At 37.9% G+C, this 27,480-nt stretch overlaps 2 protein-coding genes across 4 annotated transcripts; one reads left to right on the top strand and one right to left on the bottom strand.

Annotated features, from left to right (window-relative positions):
* The first annotated feature begins 3,388 nt into the window (after positions 1–3,388).
* LOC104108572 (uncharacterized) lies at positions 3,389–4,228 on the top strand. The gene has a single exon (XM_009617645.4). It carries the CDS (start codon positions 3,558–3,560, stop codon positions 3,861–3,863), a length of 306 nt encoding a protein of 101 aa, XP_009615940.1. The 5' UTR covers positions 3,389–3,557; the 3' UTR covers positions 3,864–4,228.
* A 10,143-nt stretch (positions 4,229–14,371) lies between these two features.
* On the bottom strand, positions 14,372–27,072 carry LOC104108571 (uncharacterized). Of its 3 annotated transcripts, none has more exons than XM_009617641.4 (7): positions 26,873–27,072; positions 26,309–26,420; positions 15,593–15,674; positions 15,380–15,412; positions 15,184–15,256; positions 14,989–15,078; positions 14,372–14,710 (listed from the first exon to the last, which is right to left on the bottom strand). In XM_009617641.4, exons 2-7 carry the CDS (start codon positions 26,343–26,345, stop codon positions 14,660–14,662), a joined length of 366 nt encoding a protein of 121 aa, XP_009615936.1. In that variant the 5' UTR covers positions 26,346–26,420; positions 26,873–27,072; the 3' UTR covers positions 14,372–14,659. The 3 variants fall into 3 exon arrangements, 2 of the variants coding, with proteins under 2 accessions (XP_009615936.1, XP_009615939.1); XM_009617644.4 differs by having other exon boundaries at positions 15,016–15,078; positions 26,873–27,071; XR_001971705.3 differs by lacking the exon at positions 14,372–14,710 and having other exon boundaries at positions 14,719–15,256; positions 15,347–15,412; positions 26,873–27,071.
* Between the last annotated feature and the right edge of the window lie 408 nt (positions 27,073–27,480).

Below are 27,480 nucleotides of genomic sequence, written 5' to 3'. Positions count from 1 at the left end.
ATCAGATATTTCATGTTTAAGTCTTGAAAATAAATTTTTATTGGTAGATAGCGTTTTTTTCTTTAAATATAGGCTTTATACGGTGCGAATCCAAATTAGTCAAGGCTCAAATACTGATACCAAATACCGGACGAAAAATCAAAAAAAAAAAAGTACAACATTTGACTATACGTTTGACTTAAACCAGTCCCAAACTCCCAATTAAGATAGGAATTGGTGGTTTAATCATACTACAAACGAAGGTGGTGGGTCAAGCAATTCCTCAATCAATACCTATCAAGTTCTAAAAATTATTTAATCAGGATAACTTATTTTACTTTTTTCTTTATATAATTATCTTGTTCCTTTTAACATTAATTTGACTTATCACAGTGGTGTCTACTTCATCCTCATTAGTATTTCTCTAGTGCTTTCAAGAAGAGAGTCCGCTGAATGCATACTAAAGCCAATTCTGAAAAATAATGCTATCTATCTGTTTCCTACTCCTTCCTGTCCTAATATGCGTCCGTGTTTGACTAGGTACGGAATTTTAAAAAAAATAATTTTTAAAATTTGTAAATTAAAACAAAGCATAAACATTTATGGTTAATATAATATTTCATTAGGGGTAGAATAAAAGTTTAAGTTACATTATTTTTAAACTTTGGGACAAATTAAAAAGAAATATAAGCCACATAAATTGGGATGGAGGAAGTAATATATATGTGTCTCACTTTTTTAGTGAGATATTAAAATGTTTGACCATAGTTTTCTGATAATAATATTTTGTGTCTCCTTTCTTCCATTGTTAAAAGAATCGATTTTAAATAAAAAATGTATTGTTTGACACATCATAATATTGTTCAACTATTATTTGAAAAATGATATTGTTTGAAGATATACTAATTTGACTTATTATAAAATTAGTAGTAGTAGCAGTAGCAGCAACAACTAGAATAAATGTTAAAATATTTAAAAAGATAGTTTGACAAAATATACGAAGTATTATTTTAAATTTAAGTCCTTTCCTTTTCGTAGCAAAAACAAAAAGAGGGAGAGAAAGAATGTAAGATCAGCTACTGAAATGTATAATTTTTTAAAATTTAAAATTTAAATAAATATTTGCATGTGCAAAAGTTATAAATGTTCTTTAGATTTTTCAATCATGTTTGCTTGTGCTCGTGCTCCAACTCGTTAGAAACATTTCATATATTAAATTACTTAGAAATATTCTTTTAGTTATGTGGTCCTTTTATTGGAGATTCATTTATGGCATATTATATATGTTCATAAAAATTAATATCAGATATCGATCGATATATAGAACAAATAAGATTTTTGTAGAATTTTCGTTTATTCTAATTGTAATTGATTGTAGGAAATTATTTATTGTTAAATTATGAAACTTTTAGAGTATGACAAATAATGTAAACGCGTGAACTTTAGATTGATTCGTTATCATATACATATTGTTCAATGTATTCTATTTATAATAAAATAAAGTATTAATGCTTAAGAAAGAGATAATATATTATAACATTTTGTTGTACAATGCTAATCATGTGGTCTGGTGGTATACTTACGTATCCATCATTCTAAATTAAAAAAATGTGGAAAGAAGCGAAATAATTTGATGGATATGACTTTCAAAGATTTTAGTACTTAATTTATTATACTTTTGAAATTATGGGTTTTATTTAATAATTATTGAAATTTTAGTAATTTTTATATTTATATATATTTGAATTTTGTGATAAGAATATTAGGTTCGGTTAAACCCAGTTTAGGTGCATCTGCCACTAAAAAAGAGTATTAGAAAATTTGACATATTAAAATATACAAATGGCCCAAAATGTTTTTTCCTTTTTCTTGTGGTCCTTATGTTCTCAAGGGGGTGATTGGCCCTTAAGAGCGGATTTATAAGCTTTAAGTGAAGTTTAGTGTGGAATAATAGAGCCTAATCTTTAATTTATTGAAAGAATTTTATAAAAACAAATTAATTAAATAATCAAAAGGCCTTTGATAATGATCAGCAAGTGCTCTACGGTCATTTCCATCTTTTAGGGGGAAAAAAGAGTAATAGCTAGTGTTACATACTCTATCCGTCTAAAATAAATTTGAACGTCTCGTATTGGAGTTTTGAAAATATAATCGTTAATAAGAAAAGATAAAGACTTTCTATAACTCGAATTTGAATTATCTGACCAATACAAGTTATGGACACGGAATGATTAAAATTAATAAATAAACATAATTTATCCAACTAAAAGATTAAAATGTGAACATCTACGTTTAACTAGCAAAGATCATATTAGAATCACATTTTTTGATTTAAATGGGACATTGTATATGAGAAATTGTTGCAACAAAATCTTACTATTTCCCTTAGCTATATAGAAGACTTCCAATATAACAATGGGTAAAATTTGTGAGATTGGAATAGGTGCTTAAGTACCCGTTGTGGTTTACCCAAACACTATATTTTTATATTGAAAGATATTAATAACATATAAAGTTATTGATAAAATACCCAATCTCAAAGTAGCGTTTTGATATTAAAGACAATTGAGCGCCCTTGACATAAATAATTTGGGTCCGATGTTATCTTTTATTTTTTTGATGTGGAATTTATAGTGGCAAAGCGATAACCTAAAAAGTGAAATGTCGTAATTCAAAACAAAAAATTTAATCTTTCAATCATTTGTATTTTTGAGCAATTTATACATAGTTCAATTATATATTCCTTCCTCACGCTTAAACCGAACATCTCACCATAAAAAATTTAAATTTAAAAGTCCAGCTCGATGCTCGACACCCGTTATGAAGTTCGACTAATCCTAATTTCCAAAGAAAAATTTAATTTGGTGGTAAACTGCATAGACGGATCTAAAATTTCTAAAATATTGGTGCACCACTAAAAAAAGATTATTTTCTTTTTAAGTGAGAATTGATAACTTAGTATTTCAGCCAAATGCATCATTCAGTGTTTGTGGAGCATGAATGCCAACAGATAATATTATATTATTTCTAGAAAATACATACATAAACTACCTAATTTAGCAGAAAGACCATGAGTTCAATGTCCCATAAACTACCCTATAAGTTCGCTCATATGGTAAAGTACTTCCTACCGAAAGCGATGTTATTCCCAAAGATTGATTCCGAAACTTCTGTTAATCATAAAAGGGTAATTATTACCCTATGCACTACCAAAACTCTCACCATAAAAGAATTAAATTTAAACTTCCAATGGATCAATGCATTGATCTTTGCTAACAAAACAAAATATAATTAGGCAATTTTGTCGGCAAATTGGCTAATCAACAAGACCCCACCCAAAATTAAATAAAGAAAGAAAGAATAGTGTAGTAAAAGAAACTCACAAAGTGAAAGTCCTAAAAAGCAAAGCACCCATAAAATTTCATATGTGATAACTACAAGCACTAGCAACTCCACCATCAAAAACAGAAACCATTCAATCAACTTGGCCAACATTTCTATTCTTCAAAAAACCTCCAAAATTTTCCATTAAAACCTAAAACAAAAACACAACCCCTCTTCATATTCTTTATATAATCATGTGGAGTATATTGGTAACAATGAGGCAAAACTTACAAAATATGGGAAAAAGTCCAAAAGTTGGAGATGAAAATATGATTAATATTAGAGTGGATCAAACTGCAGGAGGAAGATCAAGGCAGAATTGGCATGGTTTTTCGATCATTTGTGGCGTTTTACGCGCACCTCTTTATTTGTTTTCGTGCTTAAATCATCCGCGGATTAATGGAACAGATGGAGTTTGGGTTTCTGGAGATTTTTCGCAAGTTTCTGAAATGAATCATCTTATGGTTAGTGATAGTATGAGGTATGCAATCTTAATGTGAAAAAAAGAAATTGGTGAAGAAATGAAATGAAGACTTTTGTTATATATAGTAAGGACTATGAGTATGACCACTCTTTTTTTAATTTTATTTTTATGAGTTTTTTTTTTGTCAAAAAAAAAAGAAGAAACTTTTCTAGTATTGTATAGGGGGAGGGAGATTGGAATGGGCTGGTTATCAAAATCTTTGGTTGTTCATCAGTTCAGGCGGGAGAGTTCAGGTCATAATTTTGTCTTTTGGATTGGAAGTAAATAACGAAAGAACTAGTTAGATATTTTATTTTTGGTTTCTTTTTTGTAATTCCTGGGACAAAGTTTTGTATTGAAGTTTGTTGACATAATGAATAAAATTGCATGAATTTGGGGTCATGAACTTGAAAAGTTTTTCGTTTTTCATTTTATTTTGGTGGCTTAATGCTTGTCTTACTTCTTTTTCTTTATTCAGTATTTGGCACTTTCGTATTATGGTCAGATTAATTTGAACTCGGGGGCGCGTAGAGCCCATTAAAGAAAGCACTGCCCATCAGGATTTTCTCTGTTCTTAGAACACAAACACGAGATCTCTGATTAATGGCGGATGAATATCCTTTTTTTACTCTTATCACTACCTTAGGGATCGTTTGATAGGATATATAAGAAAAAATAATATATGTATTAGATTTAGTGTTATTAATCTCTTGTTTGATAGTAGTATTTTTCAACCTATGTATAACTATTATCCGTATTAGTTATATACCATATTCGATACTATTCTTATATATAGCAATCCATGGCATTAGCAATACCATAGTTTTTAATACATGAATAAGCATGTATAAAGACACAATTGTCATTTCAAATCCTTTTCCAAACAGATAGAGAGTATTTTTAAGCAAATAATTTTTAAAAAAAAATTATAAAATGCATGTTATTTTTAGTACATCAAACCAAACAGCATAAAAAATAATGTCAGTATAACTAATCCTAAATCCTAATATTGTTAATCTGAATATTACTAATACACCCTATTCAGTATCATTCTCATACATCACGACCCGTGGTGTGTTACCTCTTGTACAATAGCCAACTTGATTGGTATATGATGTGACATATCTATCAATTTCCTTTATTTCTTAATTAAGAAAAATCATAAGTCATTTTCAATCTCAACTAAAAAATATAATGGATATACGAGGGCAACAAAATTCTACTAGTAGTTAGTTTTATAGCAAGTACTCCTTTCGCTTTATGGTGTGTTGCTTTTCCTTTTCTATTGATCAACAATTTAACAATTCCAGAGGAGGATATAATAATTATCACTTGAAAATAATAGTTAGAGATTACAATATATGCCAAAATTACTACAAAAAAGAACTTTTTAAAATAAAATCTTACTATTTTGCACAAACCTTTTCAAACTTTAAAGAGTTGGTTTCAGAAAATCTAAAGTCTGAAAATATTTTTGGACAGATGAATTACATAAGTGCTCTCTCTAGATCATTTATATTAAACCAAGCAACTTTAATTTCCTCTAAGAAATTAGTCAATTATTAACTCTCAAAATAAAAGTTGATTGAACGGAGCAAATATTTTTCAATAGTCCAAAAGAAGAATGACTATCCCAATTGCTACAGTATTGTCCGCTTTGACTACATCCTCCTGCAATATCTTTAGACTTTTCGACCTCACGATTTTGTCCACTAAAGCTTTTTAGACTTAAATGGTACCTTAATATTTAAATTCTAAGCTCCTCATTATATTACCCTAATTTTTTTTTCTTTCATCTCAATATGAAATTTAAATAACTATGGAACACTCAGATAAGATCAAGTTGATAATAATATTTGACAAGCACTGACTCAATTTTGGAAACCCAAACAAATTGCGACATGTAATTGGCTGAAAAATGGATATATACTTCCACTTTTGGTACATGATATTATACTTCCACTAGGTTTCCATATGCATTTATGCTTTGTATAATGACTGAGTTGACCTTAACATGTGATTCATAATTTTTGGAATGAGTTGATAACGTACCACTTTCTTTAAACAGCGAAACCAAAATTTAAACTTCGTAAGTTCCACCTTTTATCGTATTGAACTAATTATATTTTTAAATTTACTAATTCAAATATAATATTTATTGCAATTTTTATGAGATTTTATATATACATAGGATGATGTAACACACGGATGCGGGTTCAACTGAAGCGAGTACTTTCGACGATAAGCATATACTTATATATAAAAATTTATTAAGATTTTAGCAATTAGTAGATCAGAACCCATAATTTTAAACATACAATGGGTTAATGTTAAAAAAAACATAAAAATTATACTCAAAAAATTTATACCTTAAATTCGCCTTTGTATACATAAACTTATATTCAGTATAAAAAATAATGTGTTCCAGATGAATCCGATACCAAAACACTACGTCCCCCTGATTTCTTGTCCTAGAGAGAGCAATCATGGCTAACATTTGGGTGGTCCTAGAATTCCTTTTTTTTCACTCAAAATGCGATGCTTTAAGTTCCACTAATGCATAGCTTTTATGAAAAAAAAAAGGGAGTGTTACTATCACACGGGAATATAGGAAATTATTTGATCATTCGTATTTGTAATCAACAAAGCACGGAGGTGTAAGGAATCAATTCTATTTTTCTCTTTGATTGTTTTTTCCCTCTAAAAACATCTTTTTAAGATAAAATATAATATTTTCAAAAGTTATTAAGCTCACTGTATACAGCCGAGACCGGTCTCATCTATTGCATGACGGGTCGGAACCAAAACATAATGGGTTGAAGATCGATATTGGATTCCATCGAACCTAGGTACAAGGTTAAAACATGCGCCTTCAATGGTTACCGAGTCCGTGACCCCGGAACTGACTCCGACCCCGAATTAGCTCGAGAGAACATCGTCGAACCAGAATAACGGAAGGCCGAAATATCCGTAACCGGTCGCGCGTCACGGCGAAAATCTCGGCACATATCAATAAAACCGCTTAATTAGCAAATCATGAGGTTTTTTACCTTATAGAGAGTTATACCTAAGTGGGACTCCCCGACTATATACAAGGGATCTGATTATTTATAAAACACATTGTAAGACGCATCCTAAAAGTATTATAATATTATTTTTCTTTCTGCAAGCTACTGTTCTTCTGTATTTGACATCATTTGGATCATATTCAGTCGAGTGAGGTCTATTTCTCAAGGCTATAATTGTTCAAGTCACACGGTTTGAATTTACTTTATTACTGTTTGTTTTACTTATAGTTCAATCTATCGCTTTATGTCAAATTAATCCACATATCCTTAAAACCACTTATAAATTTAATTGTTATTCGATTTTAAGGGTAAACAGTTTGGCGCCCACCGTGGGGCTAAGGATAATAGTGGTTATTTGATAGAAATCTCCATAACACACGCTGCTTTTCACTTGTTCTTTAAAGTGTCTTTGATTCCACGCTAAAATACAAAAATATCAAACTCTCAATCAGCACCTCTGCATGTTGATAACGAGTCTGGTCACCAAGGTGAAAACAACAACATAGTGCCCGGTAACGAGATACCGCCTGCTGATCCCGCTGGAATTCCAATCGCAGATCCGATTGACGCTAATTCGCATGTGGCTATCGATGCAAATTTTCCTACCGACCCCGAGAATAACATCTGTGGTGGAACTTGGTCGACTGCACAGAATACTCAAAACAATGTAGGGGACGGTGTAAATCTACGGATGATCTTCGAAATATTACAGGCTTAACAGGCGGCAATAGCTCAGTTACAAAACCATGGCCGAACACCGAGCAGGATCGAGCCCGGCCCGTCTCGAGAAATCACTCACAGGGAAGAACCGATTGCGAAAAGGTCGAGTGGGAATGAGTCGGGTAATAACCCCGAGATCATAAAAATGCTCGAGGAGCTGACAAAACAAATAGAATCAAGGGAGAAGAAAATCGAAGCAAACGACAAAAAGGTGGAGACCTATAATTCTAGGGTCAACCAAATCCCGGGAGTGCCACTCCGAAGCCGATCCCCAAAAAATTCTGCATGCCCACAATTCCTAAGTTCAACGGAACGACTGACCTAAACGAGCATGTCACTTCATACACATGCGCCATCAAAGAAAACGACTTGGAGGATGATGAGATCGAGTCCGTTTTACTGAAGAAATTCGGAGAAACCTTGTCAAAGGGAGCCATGATATGTATCACAATTTAGCCCTTAATTCTATTGACTCATTTGCTATGCTTGCAGACTCTTTTGTGAAAGTACACGCTAGGGCTATCAAGGTCGAAACCAGGAAATCGGACCTTTTCAAAGTGAGGCAAAAGGATAATGAAATGCTCAGAGAATTCGTATCTCGATTTCAAATGGAACGGATGGACCTGCCACCGGTCACTGATGATTGGGTTGTTCAGGCTTTTACTCAGGGACTTAATATTCGAAGCTATGTGGCTTCACAGCAGCTGAAGTAGAACTTAATAGAATATCCGACGGTTATATGTGTCGATGTGCATAACCGGTATCAGTCAAAAATCAGAGTCGAAGATGATCAACTCGGGGCCCCTTCGGGGTCTGTTTATCTAGTCAGAACCTTCGACAAAGTCAAGAGAGAAATTGATCGTGAACCGAGGCCAAATTGGGATAGGTATCAACCATATAACGGAGATCGAAAAAGCAGCGGGTCCGAGCGAAACCCCATGGGAAACGAAAGAAGGAATGACCGAGGTCAAAGCAGCCGGGGACTTATGACCAAAAATGGCCTCGATAGGTCTAAAGATGCACCAAGGCTATCAGAATACAACTTTAATGTCGATGCTGCCGCCATTGTATCGGCTATCGGGCGCATCAAAGATACCAAATGGCCTCGACCCTTACAGTCCGATGCAACCCAAAGGGATCCTAACCAGATGTGCAAATATCACGACACTCATGGTCATAGAACGGAGGATTGTCGACAGCTAAGGGAGGAAGTAACTCGCCTATTAAATAATGGGCACCTTCGGGAGTTCTTGAGTGACCGAGACAAGAATCATTTTAGGAATAGGGATTCTAACAAACAGGCAAAACAAGTAGAACCTTAACACGTCTTTAACATGATCATCGTAGGAGTTGATATCCCACAGGGGCCGATGTTGAAACGCACCAAAGTGTCCATCACTAAGGAGAAACGAACTTGGGACTACATATCGGAAGGAACTTTATCTTCAACGATGAAGATGCGGAAGGGATCGTGAAACCCCACAAAATGCACTGGTAATATTTATACTCGTAAATAAAATTCGAGTTAAGCGTGTGTTAATTGATCCAGGTAGCTCGGCCAACATCATTCGATCAAGGTTCGTGGAACAGCTCAGTTTGCAAGACCAAGTCGTGCCGGCAGTTCGAGTTCTAAATGGATTCAACATGGCTTGTGAGACCACTAAAGGCGAAATAACATTACCAGTAAACACCGCCGGGACCATCCAGGAGGCCAAATTTTATGTGATAGAAGGGGACATGAGATACAACGCTCTATTAGGAGGGCCATGGATCCACTACATGAGGGCAGTGCCTTCGACTCTGCACCAAGCATTAAAATTCCCAACACCTGACAGAGTTAAAACAGTCTATAGGGAACAACCGGCTGCAAAGGAAATGTTCGCGGTTGCAGAGGTGACACCGACATCTACAGTTTCAACATCGAAGGTCCCAAAACAGGTGGTCAAACACAGGGCAAAATAGCAATCACTGATACCATCTTCGGCATATTCGGACGAACAAGGGGAAGTCGAGGATGATGATTATGGGATTCTCAGATCTTTTATAGCCCCCGATGATTTCGACGTTAGAGGAACTGGAACAAGTCATATTGCGGGAAAACAAGCCCGATCGAAAGGTATACCCGGGCACGGGGCTAAGCTCCAAGCTCAAGGTAAAGCTCATTCAATTTCTTATAACTAATGAAGACTGTTTCGCTTGGTCCCACCTCGATATGACAGGTATCCCACCGGAGATAACCACTCACAAGTTGAGCCTGGATCTGAAGTTTCATCCTGTTAAACAAAAGAGGAGACCCAAGTCCGAGATCAAGCATGCTTTCATCAAGGATGAGGTATCTAAACTTCTTAAAATAGGGTCTATTCGGGAGGTCAAATACCCGGATTGGTTGGCAAACGTAGTGGTAGTCCCTAAAAAGGGGAATAAATTAAGAATGTGTGTAGACTATAAAGATTTGAATAAAGCATGCCCCAAAGACTCTTTTCCTATGCCCAACATCGACCGTATAATCGATGCCACTGCCGGTCACGAGATCCTCAGTTTTCTCGATGCCTATTCGGGGTACAACCAAATACGGATACACCAGGGTGATCAAGAAATAATTTCCTTCATCACTAAGTATGGCAAGTACTGTTAAAATGTAATGCCGTTTGGATTAAAAAGTGTCGGTGCCAGATACCAACGCTTAGTAAATCGGATGTTCGAGAAACAAATAGGAAAATCAATAGAGGTTTACATTGACAACATGTTAGTTAAGTCCCTCAGAGCAGAGGACCATTTAAGACATTTGCAGGAAACATTCAGTGTACTGAAGCAGTACAACATGAAGCTGAACCCAAAAAAATGTGTGTTTGGAGTAGGGTCGGGTAAGTTCCTCGAATTTATGGTATCCAATCGTGGAATCGAGATCAATCCTGATAAGATCAAAGCCATCAAAGATATCACGGTCGTGGACAATGTAAAGGCCGTGCAAAGGTTAACTGGGTGAATAGCCGCCCTGGGGCGATTTATTTCGAGGTCATCTAACAAAAGCCACCGATTCTTCGCACTATTGAAGAAGAAGAACGACTTTTCATGGACTCCGGAATGTCAACAAGCTTTGGAGGAACTCAAAAGGTACTTATCGATCCCGCCCCTACTTCACACACTGAAGGTGGACGAACAACTGTACTTGTACTTGGCGGTCTCGGAGATAGCGGTAAGTGGAGTCCTAGTTCGGGAAGAGCAAGGTATGTAATTTCTAATTTACTATGTTAATAGAACCTTAGGTGAGGCCGAAACTAGGTACCCTCACATGGAAAAACTGGCGCTCGCTTTGTTAAGCACCTCTAGGAAACTAAAATCGTACTTCCAATGTCATACCATATGTGTCGTAACTACTTACCCATTGAGGAACGTTATGCATAAGCCCGAACTCTCGGGCCGACTGGTCAAATGGGCCATAAAAATAAGTGTTTACGATATTGAGTATCGACCTCGGACCGCGATTAAGTTTCAAATTTTGGCAGACTTTGTGGCTGACATTACACTGGCCCTAGTACTCGAGGTCTAAAGAGAATTGTTGATTAACGCAGGAACTTCCTCGAGAATCTGGACCCTCTTCACGGACGGTGCCTCAAATGCAAAAGGGTCCGTACTTGGCATTGTATTAAAGCCACCAACAGGTAATATAATTAGACAATCTATTAAGACTGTGAAATTGACTAACAACGAGGCTGAATATGAGGCCATGATTGCAGGCCTTGAACTAGCCAAGAGCTTGGGGGCAAAATTGATCGAAGCAAAGTGCGACTCCCTCTTTGTGGTAAACCAAGTCAATGGAACATTCGAGGTCAGAGAGGAACGCATGCAAAGATACTTAGATAAATTGCAGGTGACATTAAATTGGTTCAAAGAATGGACTTTGCAACACGTACCTCAGGATCAAAACAGCGAGGCCGATGCTCTCGCTAACTTGGGGTCATCGGTCGAAGACGAAGAGCTTAACTCGGGAGAAGTCGTACAACTATGAGATCAGTGGTGGAAGAAGGCCACGCCGAGATCAACTCGACGAGCCTAACTTGGGACTGGAGAAATAAGTACGTAGAATATCTCAGATCCGGTAAACTGCCCTCGGATCCAAAAAAGTCGAGGGGCCTGCGTATAAAGGCGTCCCGATTTAGCATGTCTGAAGACGGAACCTTGTTCAGAAGAACATTTGATGGCCCACTTGCAATATGTCTAGGGCCGGGCGATACTGAGTATGTTTTGAGGGATTTACGAAGGCACCTGTGAAAATCACTCGGGCACCGAATCACTGGTTTGAAAAATAATCAGATCAGGTTATTATTAGATCGACATGGAAAACGACGCAAAGGAGTTCTTTCGAAAGTGTGACGAATGCCAAAGACACGCTCCAATAATCCATCGACCCGGGGAGCTGCTCCACTCTGTTTTATCACCATGGTCGTTCATGAAGTGGGGAATAGACATCGTTCCCCTTCCGTGGGCACCAAGTAAGGCCCAATTTATATTGTTTATGACTGATTATTTTTCTAACTGGGTGAAAGCCCAGACATATGAGAAGGTCGGAGAAAAGAAAGTTATCGACTTCATTTGGGACCACATCACATGTCGGTTCGGAATGCCGTCCAAAATCGTATATGACAACGGGAAATAATTTATCGGCAGCAAAGTGACCAAATTTCTCGAGGATCATAAGATCAAACGAATCCTGTCAACACCTTATCATCCTAGTGGGAACGGACAAGCCGAATCGACCAACAAAACCATACTCCAAAACCTCAAATAGAGGTTAACCGATGCCAAAGGAAAGTGGGGAAAAATCCTACCCGAAGTCCTATGGGCATACCGTACGACCTTAAAGTCCAGTACCGGGGCCACCCCATTCTCATTGGTTTACGGCGCCGAAACTTTAATACCAATCGAAGTCGGAGAGCCAAGTATTAGATTCTTATATGCAACAAAGGAATCAAATGACGAGGCAATGAATACAATCTTGGAACTGTTGGATGAAAGGCGTGAAGCCGCCCTTGTTCGGTTGGCTGCCCAAAAGCAACGGATCGAGAGATATTATAACAGAAGGGCCAACCTTCAATACTTTAACATCGGGGACTTAGTGCTAAGAAAGGTCACACCGAACACCCAAAACCCGAGCGAGGCAAAGTTGGGACCGAACTGGGAAGGACCGTATCATGTCGTTGAAATCACCGGAAAGGGATCTTACAAGCTTGGAATGATGAACGGTGAATAACTACCGAGCAATTGGAATATAACTCACCTAAAATGATATTACTGCTAAGGTATGACCCCGTTCATTTCCTTTTATTTATATTTTGGACTAACACTTGCAGGTGACCGACAAGGAGCAGTACAAAGTTTTAGGTCTGAAAGCACGAGTTGCACTCTTTTTTTCTTAAACCGGTTTTGTCCTAAATGGGTTTTTTGGCAAGGTTTTTAACGAGGCAACAATGGATCGTGATAACTTAGAATCAAAGACCGATCATGAATCGGTGTCGAATATCACATTAACAGTATCCGAAGCTTCTCTCTATGATCAACTTCGAATTCTGGGGGGGGAGGGGGGCATTACCCTCAGATATCGACTTTAGCAAGAAAATTACTTCATGGTGGAAGGGTCTCGATAGTTAGGATTTATTGTAAGGGCCAAACTGTCAAACAAAACGTGCCCGCATAGATTGCTCGAGCCCTAACATAAAGCATGTACGCATGCATGACTGTTTTACACAATAATAAAGAGACGTTTGTTCCTTGCAATCATATTATATTTTAAAATTTTCTTATTTACATTTCTTAAAGAATTCCCTACTTCCGATCCCCTAAAGGTGACAAGCCCAAGGGCCGTTTTAACCAGAGATCGAATAATTACTCTCTCACTCGGGGACTGCCGTCCGAAAACAAACTCGAACGGTCCAAGCTATTAGACCTGGGGGCATAAGACCTATTAGGCAACCCCCATATTTTAAAGGTCATGGCCATCCCCACTTGGGGACTATTATCTTAGGGAAGCCCGGATAACTCGGGAAAACAATCCCACTGGGCGACACCTGAACTAAAAGGCTACGGCCATATTAACACGGCTCAGAGACGTCCGAGACCCGTAATATGAATAAGGCCTTCGAAAAGAAAATTTTCATAACCGGTTCTAAAGGCTACCCTCGGCGAACTATAATCTCAACTACCACTACTAGAAATACAGACTTTTCCGACGGAAGAATCAGTGGGAAATCTGTGTGAAATTTCAATATTCTCACGACATTCCCAGGGGAGACGCTCAGTGGGAATATGGCCGGTGGAAAAATAGTTTCCCAGGACATTCGTGGGTAAATCCCAAGGAGTTTCCCACTGAAGGCTTCAGGAGAACTTGGTGGGGTCACATAGTGTATTTTCCCACGAACGTCATGGGAAAAGTAAGATAATATAATAATTTAATTTTCTTAAGTTTCCCACTGAATCTGTGGTATGTATTAAAAATAATTTAGATTTTTTTTATTTTACACATGGAAACAGTGGAAAATATTCGTAACCTGGAAATAAACATTTGAACATTCCCACAAAAATGAGTGGGAAATATTAAAATTTTGGAAAAACTATGCACAAAATTTCCCCAGAGTCGGTGAGAAATCCGTGGGAAATCCGAAAAATATTTTCATGGCCAAATTTATTTTTAGAACTACAGCACCTGCCAAACAGAAAGTACAACCAACAATACAAGACTAAATACAATTAAGCATTCAAATACCAAATCCAACATGCAATCCAATTCATTTCATAAACAACACCTAATTCAATCCATTTCATAAACAACATCCAACTAAATAGAAAGTAGAACAAAAACTCAAAAAATCCAGCATTCAATATTCAACATCTAGCTACCATCCAATACAAACTAATACAAGAAACTAGTCTTTAGTTATCATCAGATGCTGGAGAACGGGGCACAGAAAATGCACCAGATGCTAAGAGAGAGTTTATCTGAGACTTGAGACTTTTAACATCACTAGTGACAAGTATTCCATAGTTATCATCAATCGACTGATTTTGAATGAACTCCTCCAAGCTTTCGTTTGAAAGTATCCTGTAAAAAAAATACCATTATTATAAAAGTAAACTTTATTAAAGAAAATTTATGCAAGTATAAACACACGAGACTTAAGTAACTTCAAGTAAATGAAGCAAAAGTAGTCTCAAAACTTTAACCGAAAAAATTGAACTTATATACTACCAGCTTACTTCAGTATCTCGTTTCTTAAAGGACTTGATCAAATTTTCTAAGGCATGAATTCCACTATAATCTGTATAAGTAATAACTGTAAAGGAATATGAGATAAATTATTCTTGGTTACTTAACATAACCTGGGATGTTAAAATGTAGAAGGCTACCATTTCTTTGTAACTGCAATTGGTGTTCGATGCTGCAAATGTTCTTCCAATAACTGTAGCTTCCTGTAATCCAAGAAATTTGTTATGTAAAAATAAGCTTTCTATGAAATGAATACCTGGTCAAGAAACAAGTTAAGGAGCATAACTTAAACCTCAATGCTATCATACCAGTACAATAATTCGCAAACTTTTGTACACATTCACCAACAATTCGAGCACTTGGTGTAGCAACGTCATTGCACTGAATTTGAAAATATTAACATGAGAGATAAAGTACGAAGTAATTTTCTTGTATATGATAACAAATGAAATTTATATACAACTAGCTTACTTCAATATATCATCTATATCTTGAGGAACTTACTCAAATCTTCTAAGGTATGAATCCTGCCAGTATCTGTATGAATAACAATTGCAAGAGAATATGAAACAAATTACTCTCTGCTACTTTATGCAACTGATATTCGATGTTGCAAATGGTATTCAATTATTGTAGCTTCCTATTATTTAAGAGGCATGTTATATAAAGTTTTCTCTGAAAAATGTCTTGACAAAATGAGTTAAGAAGATAACTTACCCCTCATTGCTATCATACCAACCCACCAATCCTAAAACCTTTGTACTGGTGCAGCATTTATCCCTCAATGGATGTGCATCACCTTAACATTATAACTAAATAGAATGTAAAGCACACAAAAAATACTGACTGATAAAAATAAAAATCATGAAAATTTAGTTTATCAATAACTCATAATTTGAACACCATAAGATGCCACACACTAGACCTTCTCATTGCGACTCCAAATCACACGAACACATGCCAATCACATGTGCGCAACCTTATTTTTCAGCTAATCAACCAGCATAGCCATCAGTACATTTCAACCGAATAAATTGTAAACATGTTCAGCTGATGATTGCACAATTACCATAAGGATAAAAATATGTAACGACCCGACCGGTCGTATTGAGAATTTAAATCCCGTCCGGCGATATAAGACCCTGAGCAGCTTCGTATTATGTGTATTGACTTGCGTGCATGGTTGAATTCGGTTACCGGATGTTTCAGAGTGATTTGAGACACTTAGTCCCTAAAACGGAAGCTTAAGTCTTAGGATTTTTGGCCGTAGTCGGAACTATATGAAGACGACTCCGGAATAGAGTTTCGTCGGTTCCATTAGCTCCGATGGGTGATTTTGGACTTAGGAGCTTGTCCGGACTGTAAATCCGAGGTCTGTAGCTGATTTAGGCTTGAAATGGCGAAAGTCGAATTTTTGGAGATTTGGACCGGAAGTGAACTTTTTGATATCGGGGTCGGAATGCGATTTCGAGAGTTGGAACAGCTCCGTTATGTTATTTGGGACTTGCCTACAAACTTTGACGTCATTCTGGGTTGATTTGATAGGTTTCGGCACGGGTTTTAGAAGCTGAAAGATTTGAAAATTTATAAGTTCGATTCATGGTGAGATTCGTAGTTTCAACGTTGTTTGATGTGATTTGAGACCTCGAGCCGGTCCGTGTTAGGGTATAGAACTTGTTGGTATGTTTGGACAGGGTCCCCAAGGCCCCGGGTGTTTTTCGGACGAGTTGCGGATGATTACCATTGTTTGGGGGGAGGTCTGAGTTCTGGTGTAATCGCACCTACGGACCTTGGGCGCAGGTGCGAAGATGGAGGTGCAGGTGCAAGAAGAGTTGGACTTGGCAGTCTCCGCAGGTGCGGAAAATTTGTGCATATCAGCGGACTCGCACATGCGGAGATGGAAGCGCAGATGCGAGAATTGAGAGTTGACCTGGGGTCACAGGGGCGAGGAAGTTCCGCATCTGCGATGCCCGCGGATGCGCAGAAGGCTCGCATGTGCGGAGACTATGGGAGTTAGTGACTTCCGCAGGTGCGACTGGTTAGACCGCAGGTGCGGTAGGCGCAGGTGCGAGGATCGCTGGGCAGAAAGGGGTTGGAATCGAGGGTTAGTTCATTTTCACTCCATTTTTTATTTTTAGCTCGGGAGAAGGCGATTCTTTGAGGGATTTTCAGAGGAATCCTGTGGGTAACGATTTCTTACTCGAATTTGGTTTTATTGCATTAATCTATAGTTGTTTCTCCATTTAATTTCGAATTTTTGGGGTTAAAATTGGAAAAATTGGAAGAACTTCTTCAATAAAGATTTTGAATTTTGAAGGGAGATTTGTGGTCGGATTTGAGTAATTCTTATATGTTTGGACTCGTGAGTGAATCGGTGTTCGTATTTTGTAATTTTTATACGATTCCGAGATGTGGGCCCGGGTCGACCTTTTAGGTTGAATTTTGGAATTTTTGTTAAAATATTGATTTCATTGATTAGATGAGTCTATTATTGTTGTATTCATGTTATGCAATTGTGTTTGGCTAGATTTGGGCCATTCGGAGCCGGATATTCGTAGAAAAGGTATTGTGACCGATTGTTTGAGCTTGATTCGAGGTAAGTATCTTGCCTAACCTTGTGTGGGGGAACTACTCCTTAGGATTTGAGTCATCTATGTTGATTGTAGTCTGTGTACGCGAGGTGACGAGTGCGTGCTCGGACTTATTTGTGGAAAGTTGGCCTTTTAGGGTTCTTATGTCCTTATATTCACCGTGTATGATGTTGTTTTTGATACGTTTGAATTCCTATTTGCTAGTTTCACCTCTACATGCTTTGATTAGAGATAATTGCTTAGGATTCACTCTTACTGTCTATTTGACCCTTATTCGACTTAACCAAAGATTTTACCTCTTCTATCATCGTGCTATATTTTTCATAACTGTTTATCTTTAATTGAAATTATTATTTTCTCATCCTATAATTGTTTAGTCTTAATTGGAGTTATGATTATCTTCCGCTGCTTATCCTTATTTGAATTGTTGAATATTTCTCGTAATTGCTCAACCTCAAAAGGAGTTTAGATAACCTATATCTTAGTTGACTTGCCATTATTTGGAACTATTTGACTCGTGTTGGCTTCTTATTGTCGACTTGAATATTGTGGAATCGTTGCTATATTTTTGTTTTGTTTTCCCTTGTTAAGCTGTTCTCCGTGTGCCTAGTATTCTTTACTGTGGTTATTCCTTGAGAATGAGTTCTACCGTTCTTGTAATTTAAATTCTTGAGTTGATTTGCTTGTCGTACTTTGCATTTCTGTCATTGTTTCTTTTGTACTCGTTGTGGTGATGTATGAGGTTTCTGTTGTGTTATAGATGTTATCTCTGTTGTTTGCGCTGTATATTTAAATTGGGACTACAGACGTATTCTAGGAGATCCCATAGCACTGCATATTTATTTTGGGACTACGGACGCATGCCGGGTGATCCCCCAGCACTGTATATTTAAATTGGGACTACGGACGTATTCCGGGAGATCCCCCTGTCTTGCACATTTACTTTGGGACTACGGACGTATTCCGAGAGATCCCCCAGCACTGCATATTTATTTATGAACTATGGACGTATTCTGGGAGATCCCCCCCTCCCCGTACTGCATAATTAATTCGGGACTACGGGGCGGTATCCCGGTAGATTTTTCCTGTGGTTATATCTGTGTTCGGAGCTGCTAATCTTCCATGCTTAGGTGTCACCGGGTGACTTATACTCGAAGGATATTACTTGAAAAGTATTTATCTTGAAGGAACTATATTTAAAGATATTTATTTGAAAGGGTTATACTTGAAAAGTATTTATCTTGAAAGAACTATGTTTGAAGGCTAATTATTTGAAAGGTTTTATCTTGAAAGAACTATGTTTGAAAGATATTTATTTGAATGAAGTATATCTCAAAAATAATTTCTTAATGGAAAGGATTATATTCTAAAGACCTCAATTTAAAAACTTATGGATGAAAGTTTACACTTGAAGGATTTGACAAATTTATTGGGGTTGTTAGCTGAGACCTGATGTGAAAACTATTGCAGCTGCTGAGTTACTACTTGCCTTTACTGTATTGTGATTTTTCGATTTGGGTTGTGTTTTCGTTCATTCTTCTGTGTCTTATTCTGGTGTTCCGCTGTTACTTCCTGTTTTTCCTTCCTTATTTCAGTTACTATGTCGTTAGCCATATCGCGGGGTCCTTAGATAGATGTCATGTTCTGTTATCCCTATACTTATGCTTGTTCAGTTTATTAGACCAGTGGGTGTCTTGACTAGTCCTCGTCACTACTTCACCGAGGTTAGTCTTGATACTTACTGGGTACCGCTGTGGTGTGCTCATGCTACTCTTCTGCACAATTTATGTTTTTGTGCAGACCCAGGTATTTGTTCGTTAGCTAGCTGTGTGGACTGTCGCTGCGAAAACTCAAGATAAACCTGCCGCTGCGTTCGCAGGTTTCGGAGTCACCTTCAAGTTTTTGTTTTGCACTGTTTATTCTTATCTCTGGACAGTTGTATTTAGAAGTTTTCTTGCAAACACTCTGTAGAGCTTATGAATTGTACTACCGGTTTTAGGAATTATAAGAGATTTCCATTTATTTCGTTAGATGTTAATTAAATAATGTTATTTCAATTAATGTTAGGCTTACCTAGTCCCTAAGACTAGGTGCCATCACGATACCAAACGGAGGGAAAAATTGGGTCATGACAGTTGGTATCAGAGCTCTGGGTTCATATGTGCTACGAGTCATAAGCGAGTTTAGTAGAGTCTTCTGGATCAGTACGGAGACGTCTGTACTTATCTTCGAGAGGCTACGGAACTATTAGGACAATTTCACTTCCTTCATTCCTATCGTATGAGTTCATTGATCTTGAAGTATGAAATTTACCATTCCATTCTCTCACAAATGGTGAGGACACGAGCTGAGGTTCCTGATGATATTACCCCCGGAGTAGATGCCGCTATGGTCAGAGACAGAGGCCGATGAGGAGCACGTGCCGCAGCTAGGGCACCTACCAGAGAAGCAGTTGGGGAGCCGCCAGTAGTTCCAGTTGGGGTCAAGTACCGGAGGCACCTGCTATTACCCCCGGACGTCAGGAGACTTTAGCACAGTTCCTCAGCATGTTTGGTATATTTGCTCAAGCGGGGATATTCTGGTTGAACCAGTTACTTCACAGACCGGGGGAGGAGCCCAAACTCCCGCCGCCCACACTCCAGAGTAGCGAGTTCACGGTGGTCAGGTTCCAAGTGTCATGGTAACACAGGCCATGGTTCTAGTTTAGCTTATGGTCAGAGCAGCAGCATCCGAGGAAAGGCAGCTTAGATTTGCAAGGTTCAAGCTCCTACATTCAGCGGTTTGGCTTCAGAGAGTGCACATGGTTTTCTGGAGGAGTGCCATAACATCCTTCGCACTATGTATATTGTTGAGACGAGTGGGGTTGCTTTTACTACGTTCCATCTTAAGAGAGCGGCTTATCAGTGGTGGCGGGCATATGAGATGGGTAGCCCAGCCGAGTTAGCTTCACTTACATGGGTTCAGGTTTCAGAGATGTTCCCGAGAGAGTTTGTACCGCAGTCCCGTCGAGATGCATGGAGCGCAGAGTTGAGCAGCTGCGCCAGGGCACTATGTCAGTGTCAAAGTATGCCGTGAGATTTAGTGATTTGGCCAGGCATGCACCTATTTTTGGTCGCCACAGTTAGAGAGTTGTCCGTAGATTCAGTGAGGGACTCGGGCATGATATTCGATTCAGTATGGATCGGGAGTTAGAGTCAGATGTTTCGTTTCAGCAGGTGGTAGGGATCGCTCACCGTGTAGAGGACATGCGGGGCCATGAGAGAGAGTACATACGAGATCAGGAGAGAGAGGACAGAGAGGTGAGGAGGCCTCATAGACCGGAGAGACCTACTGGTTCTTATTTTGGAGGCAGGGTATGACATGGTAGAGGTTTTGTGGGTCATCCACTTCGGTTTGCACTTCAGGCTTCAAACAGTGTGTCAGGTGATCATGGGTCTCAGAGTACCCGTACCGCACAGTTCCCATAGCCATGTCAGCAGGGAGGTTGCTTCGAGTGTGGAGATACTAGCCACAGTGTGAGAGATTGTCCTAGACTCTGGACAGGTGTGTCACAGCGGAGTATTCAGGCGAGTAGAGGGTGCCCAAGAGGGGAAGGCCCGACCCGTTGATGTGTTTCATATAATAGGCTTGAGGCCACTGCACCCGATGATGTCATACAAATATGCTTTTGATTTGTTACAGAGGGGCACCATTCGTATTTTGATTCGGTTCTGCTTATCGGGGCGAGTTCCCCTATTTGTTGTCCCACCTATGGGTGAGTTCATGACTTAGTATTATGTTTAGGTGTTTACCCCTATTGGGAGACTCTATGAGTGGTAGCCTATGTCTATCGTTTGTTTCTATTCATTATCGAAAGTTTCGAGACTAGAAGTGAATTCATGTTGTCCATTATGGCAAGTTTGATGTGATTCCTGAGTAAATTGGTTACGATTTGTGATTTGATACTCTACTAGGGTGAGGGTTTAGTAAGTGTTGTGATTTATTGGAAGAATTGAATTAGTGGAAGATTTCCATTGGTATGATGTGTATTCGACTTATGATTTAGAGTTGAGGGTGAGACCCTCGCGATTCCATGTGATTTGATATGTTTGAACCAGGCTGAGTACCGCAGTGGAAGTTATATCAGGATGGGACCCTTGTGATTGTTCATATGCTTTAATTATTTCCTTGTTATATTGTTTTGTAGGTTAGTATTGATAGAGAGTTGTGCATGTCGGGCTTGTTTGGTAGTTTTCTTTTGTGTTTCTCTTTTCATATTCAGTCAATTTTGTTCGGTGCTTCTTGAGTTTTAGCTTACGGGGTGTGTACCTGGTGGTGTTAGTTGTGACTTGTTGATTCGGGTGTATAGTTAAGAGGTCTTCGTGTTTCTTGCATCGTTTCCAGTGTTGTGGAGATTTGAACAGGGTTCTAACATATATGAGGCTAATTACCGGTGATGGTTTTGATTACGGGCAACTATTATGATCAGAAATGTTATTATGGGCCTATGTGTGGTGTGTCTTATTGTGTGGTCGTACCTTGTGGGTGTAGGCATGAGTTGTTACAGCTGGTTAAGACTGATATCGGTTATGGATTTAGAATCGGGTCTTTTGAAGACAAATAGAAGGTGAGAATTTTGACTCTAAGGCTTATCGGTGTTGATAGAAAGGATAAATTACAGTTGGGATGATGTCGTTAGGCTTATGTGGATTGGGGTGACGTGGGGTCCCCACGCGGGTGTATATTGAATATGTGCTTTTAGTGATTGAAGACTTCGAGGCGATTCTTAGCACGTTCGAGTACGAACGTTTGTTTAAGAGGGGAAGGATGTAACGACCCGGTCGGTCGTTTTGAGAATTTAAATCCCGTCCGGCGGCATAAGGCCCTGAATAGCTTCGTATTATGTGTATTGACTTGCGTGCATGGTTGAATTCGGTTACCGGATGTTTCAGAGTGATTTGGGACACTTAGTCCCTAAAACGGAAGCTTAAGTGTTAGGATTTTTGACCGTAGTCGGAACTATGTGAAGACGACTCCGGAATGGAGTTCCATCGGTTCCATTAGCTCCGATGGGTGATTTTGGACTTAGGAGCGTGTCCGGACTGTAAATCCGAGGCGTGTAGCTGATTTAGGCTTGAAATGGCGAAAGTTGAATTTTTGGATATTTGGACCGGAAGTGGACTTTTTGATATCGGGGTCGGAATGCGATTCCGAGAGTTGGAACAGCTTCGTTATATTATTTGGGACTTTTCTGCAAAATTTGACGTCATTCCGGGTTGATTTGATAGGTTTCGGTGCGGGTTTTAGTAGTTGAAAGATTTGAAAATTTATAAGTTCGATTCATGGTGCGATTCGTAGTTTCAACATTGTTTGATGTGATTTGAGACCTCGAGCGGGTCCGTGTTAGGGTATAGAATTTGTTGGTATGTTTGGACAGGGTCCCGAGGACCCCGGGTGTTTTTCGGACGAGTTGCGGATGATTTCCATGGTTTTGGGAGAGGTCTGAGTTCTGGTGTAATCGCACCTCCGGACCTTCGGTGTAGGTGTGAAGATGGAGGCGCAGGTGCGAGAAGAGCTGGACTTGGCAGTCTCCGCAGGTGCGGAGAATTTGTGCGTATCAGCGGACTCGCACGTGCGGAGATGGAAGCACAGATGCGAGAATTGAAAGTTGGCCTGGGCTTGCAGGTGCGAGGAAGTTCCGCATTTGCGATGCCCGCGGATACGCAGAAGGCTCGCATGTGCGGAGACTGTGGGAGTTAGTGACTTCCGCTGGTGCGACTGATTAGACCGCAGGTGCGGTAGGCGCAGGTGCGAGAAATGGTCGCAGGTGCGAGAATCGCTGGGCAGAAAGGGGTTGGAATCAAGGGTTAGTTCATTTTCACTCCATTTTTTATTTTTAGCTCGGGAGAAGGCGATTCTTTGAGGTATTTTCAGAGGAATCTTGTGGGTAACGATTTTTTTACTCGAATTTGGTTTTATTGCATTAATCTATAGTTGTTTCTCCATTTAATTTCGGATTTTTGGGGTTGAAATTGGGAAAAATTGGAAGAACTTCTTCAATAAGATTTTGAGTTTTGAAGGGGAATTTGTGGTCGGATTTGAGTAATTCTTATATGCTTGGACTCGTGAGTGAATCGGTGTTCGTATTTTATGATTTTTATCCGATTCCGAGATGTGGGCCCAGGTCGACGTTTTAGGGTGAATTTCGGAATTTTTGTTAAAATATTAATTTTATTGATTAGATGAGTCTATTATTGTTGTATTCATGTTATGCAATTGTGTTTGGCTAGATTTGGGCCATTCGGAGCCGGATATTCGTGGAAAAGGCATTGTGACCGATTGTTTGAGCTTGATTCGAGGTAAGTATCTTACCTAACCTTGTGTGGGGGAACTACCCCTTAGGATTTGAGTCATCTATGTTGATTGTAGTCTGTGTACGCGAGGTGACGCGTGCTCGGACTTATTTGTGGAAAGTTGGCCTTTTAGGGTTCTTATGTCCTTATATTCACCGTGTATGATGTTGTTTTTGATACGTTTGAATTCCTATTTGCTAGTTTCACCTCTACATGCTTTGATTAGAGATAATTGCTTAGGATTCACTCTTACTGTCTATTTGACTCTTATTCGACTTAACCAAAGATTTTACCTCTTCTATCGTCGTGCTATATTTTTCATAACTGCTTATCTTTAATTGAAATTATTATTTTCTTATCCTATAATTATTTAGTCTTAATTGGAGTTATGATTATCCTCCGCTGCTTATCCTTACTTGAATTGTTGAATATTTTTCGAAATTGCTCAACCTCAAGAGGAGTTTAGATAACTTATATCTTAGTTGACTTGCCATTATTTGGAACTATTTGACTCGTGTTGGCTTCTTATTGTTGACTTGAATATTGTGGAATCGTTGCTACATTTTTATTTTGTTTTCCCCTGTTAAGCTGTTCTCCTTGTGCCTAGTATTCTTTACTGTGGTTAGTCCTTGTGAATGAGTTCTACCGTTCTTGTAATTCAAATTTTTGAGTTGATTTGATTGTCGTACTTTGCATTTCTGTCATTGTTTCTTTTGTACTCGTTGTGGTGATGTATGAGGTTTCTGTCGTGTTATAGTTGTTATCTCTGTTGTTTGCGCTGCATATTTAAATTGGGATAACATACGTATTCTAAGAGATCTCCCAGCACTGCATATTTATTTTGGGACTACGGACGCATTCCGGGTGATCCCCCAGTACTGCATATTTAAATTGGGACTACAGACGTTTTCCGAGAGATCCTCATATCTTGCACATTTACTTTGGGACTACAGACGTATTCCGGGAGATCCTCCAGCACTGCATATTTATTTTGGGACTACAGACGTATTCTAGAAGATCCCTCCCCCCCCCCCCCCCCGTATTACATAATTAATTCAGGACTACGGGACGGTATCCCGGTAGATTTTTCCTGTGGTTATATCTGTTTTTGGAGTTGCTAATCTTCCATGCTTAGGTGTCACATGGTGACTTATACACGAAGGATATTACTTGAAAAGTATTTATCTTAAAGGAACTATGTTTGAAGATATTTATTTGAAAGGGTTATACTTGAAAAGTATTTATCTTGAAAGAACTATGTTTGAAGGCTAATTATTTGAAAAGTTTATATTTGAAAGGTTTTATCTTAAAAGAACTATGTTTGAAAGATATTTATTTGAAGGAAGTATATTTCAAAACTAATTTTTTATTGGAAAGGGTTATATTCTAAAGATCTCAATTTAAAAACTTACGGGTGAAAGTTTACACTTGAAGGATTTGACAAATTTATTGGGGTTGTTGGCTGAGACCTGATGTGAAAGCTATTACAGTTGCTGAGTTACTACTTGCCTTTACTGTATTGTGATTTTTGGATTTGGGTTGTGTTTTCATTCATTCTTCTGTGTCTTATTCTGGTGTTCCGCTGTTACTTCCTGTTTTTCCTTCCTTATTTCAGTTGCTATGTCGTTAGCCATATCGCGGGGTCCTTAGATAGATGTCATGTTCTGTCATCCCTATACTTATGCATGTTCAGTTTATTAGACCAGTGGGTGCCTTGACTAGTCCTTGTCACTACTTCACCGAGGTTAGTCTTGATACTTACTGGGCACCGCTGTGGTGTGCTCATACTACTCTTCTGCATAATTTTTATTTTTGTGCAAACCCAGGCATTTGTTCGTTAGCTAGCTGTGTAGACTGTCGCTGCGGAGACTCAAGGTAAACCTGCCGCTGCGTTCGCAGGTTTCGGAGTCACCTTCAAGTTTTCGTTTTGCACTGTTTATTCTTATCTCTAGACAGTTGTATTTAGAAGTTTTCTTGCAAACACTCTGTAGAGCTTATGACTTGTACTATCGGTTTTGGGAATTGTAAGAGATTTCTATTTATTTTGTTAGATGTTAATTAAATAATGTTGTTTCAATTAATGTTAGGCTTACCTAGTCCCTAAGATTAGGTGCCATCACGATACCAAACGGAGGGAGAAATTGGATCGTGACAAATTATCAAAGTAATAGTGCCCTATAATTAGATTATTTGGACAATGACTTATTATAAAGAAAGATGGAAATCTAATAAATTAACTTTATGGTTTATCAAACACAAAATCAAAATTTACTTAATCCAAAAATATTGTTTAGCAGTGAATATCTTTAGTCGAAAAAATAATACTGAAAGAGAAAAAGAAAAAAGAAAACGAGATACAAACTCAAACAGACACACACATGTACAGGACACAAAGAACATAGAAGAAGTATGACTTCTTGATTCCAATAATATTGAAGGAAACATATTCTTCTCATTGAACAAATTACTAAGCTTAAAATTTCTCACAGATAAAGCGCAATGATACTCACAATGGATGTGTGGAAGGAAACAACAGACAATAAGCATTGTTAGCTTTCCTTCTTAATAGAGCAGCATATGAGTTGTGCAACCTTGAGATTAGAAGAAACCTTTGTTGGTGGCCTGCACATCATTGAATCATATAAGAATTCAGGAAACCTCATCAATTTAGTTCATATTCGGAAATAAATAAACAATACGGAAGGTCAAAGTATCTAAAATGCTCTCTCAAGTATTTTGTCAAACACTCGTAGTGCATAATATATAATATGTGAATGTGATATCCATATCAATATATTGTACAATAACACCCCACAACTTTTATTTTACAGATCTGTATCAAATAACCACAATATTACACTCACACAATAAAATCACAACATAGATTATGCTTCGAAATTCTAAACTTAGAATACTTCTAAACATGATTCAATTCCTCCATGAAATCAAAATACACTCTAGAAAGAGGGAACAATTCGAATCCAACCAAGAAAGAAAGAAAAATGGTGATTTCCAGTGTGTCAATGTCAGTATACAAAGAGATGGAAAGAGAAAATTAAGCAAGAAGACAGTACACTAGAATACATTCATACTGCTATTCCTGAAGGTGTTTGAGGTTCACGGTTGGGGTGGAGGGATTAGAATGAGATAGAGAAATTGGGCAGGGGAAATGAACAATGTTATGACTTCTGAGAGAGGGATATCGCTAGGAGTAAGGATTTTTTCTGGGGAGATTTTCAGAGGGAAATTTTGGGGGGAAGTTTTGCAAAAAATATTTTTCTCTCTTTTCAAAATTAGTAAGTAGTAATTTTCTTTTTACCAAGAACAAAAAAGTAGTATTTTGTTTACATTTATTATAAATGTCACTAACTAAATATTATTTTATTACTAATTATGTGACGTTTAAATCAAATGTCACAATATTTTTGTCATTTTAATTAAATTTCATATTTTTGTAACATTTTCTAACAAATGTCGATAAATTATCTTTTTCCGACATTTATTATAAAGGTCATTAAATAAAATGTAACAAAATTTTAAAATTACTAGTATCATTTATTTAAATTCAAAACTTCTAATATTATGAATATAAGGCATTCATGTGCATATTTTATGTAAATTTTTTTAAATTTTACACTTATGAATTAGAGTGTATGTAGGTTGACACAAGACATTATTAAGC

The sequence above is a fragment of the Nicotiana tomentosiformis genome, chromosome 11 (genome assembly GCF_000390325.3).
Source record: "Nicotiana tomentosiformis chromosome 11, ASM39032v3, whole genome shotgun sequence".
Taxonomy (NCBI): Eukaryota; Viridiplantae; Streptophyta; class Magnoliopsida; order Solanales; family Solanaceae; genus Nicotiana; species Nicotiana tomentosiformis.
This window is presented reverse-complemented; position numbering and strand designations above follow the sequence as displayed.

Coding starts and splice junctions, on each gene's coding strand:
- LOC104108572 (XM_009617645.4), top strand. CDS start 3,558: ATGTGGAGTATATTGGTAACAATGAGGCAAAACTTACAAAATATGGGA.
- LOC104108571 (XM_009617641.4), bottom strand. CDS start 26,345: ATGCTTATTGTCTGTTGTTTCCTTCCACACATCCATT. Junction 15,675..26,308: donor TTTCCTTCCACACATCCATT/GTGAGTATCATT, acceptor TATAATGTTAAG/GTGATGCACATCCATTGAGG. Junction 14,711..14,988: donor TCTACATTTTAACATCCCAG/GTTATGTTAAGT, acceptor TTTTTTTTACAG/GATACTTTCAAACGAAAGCT.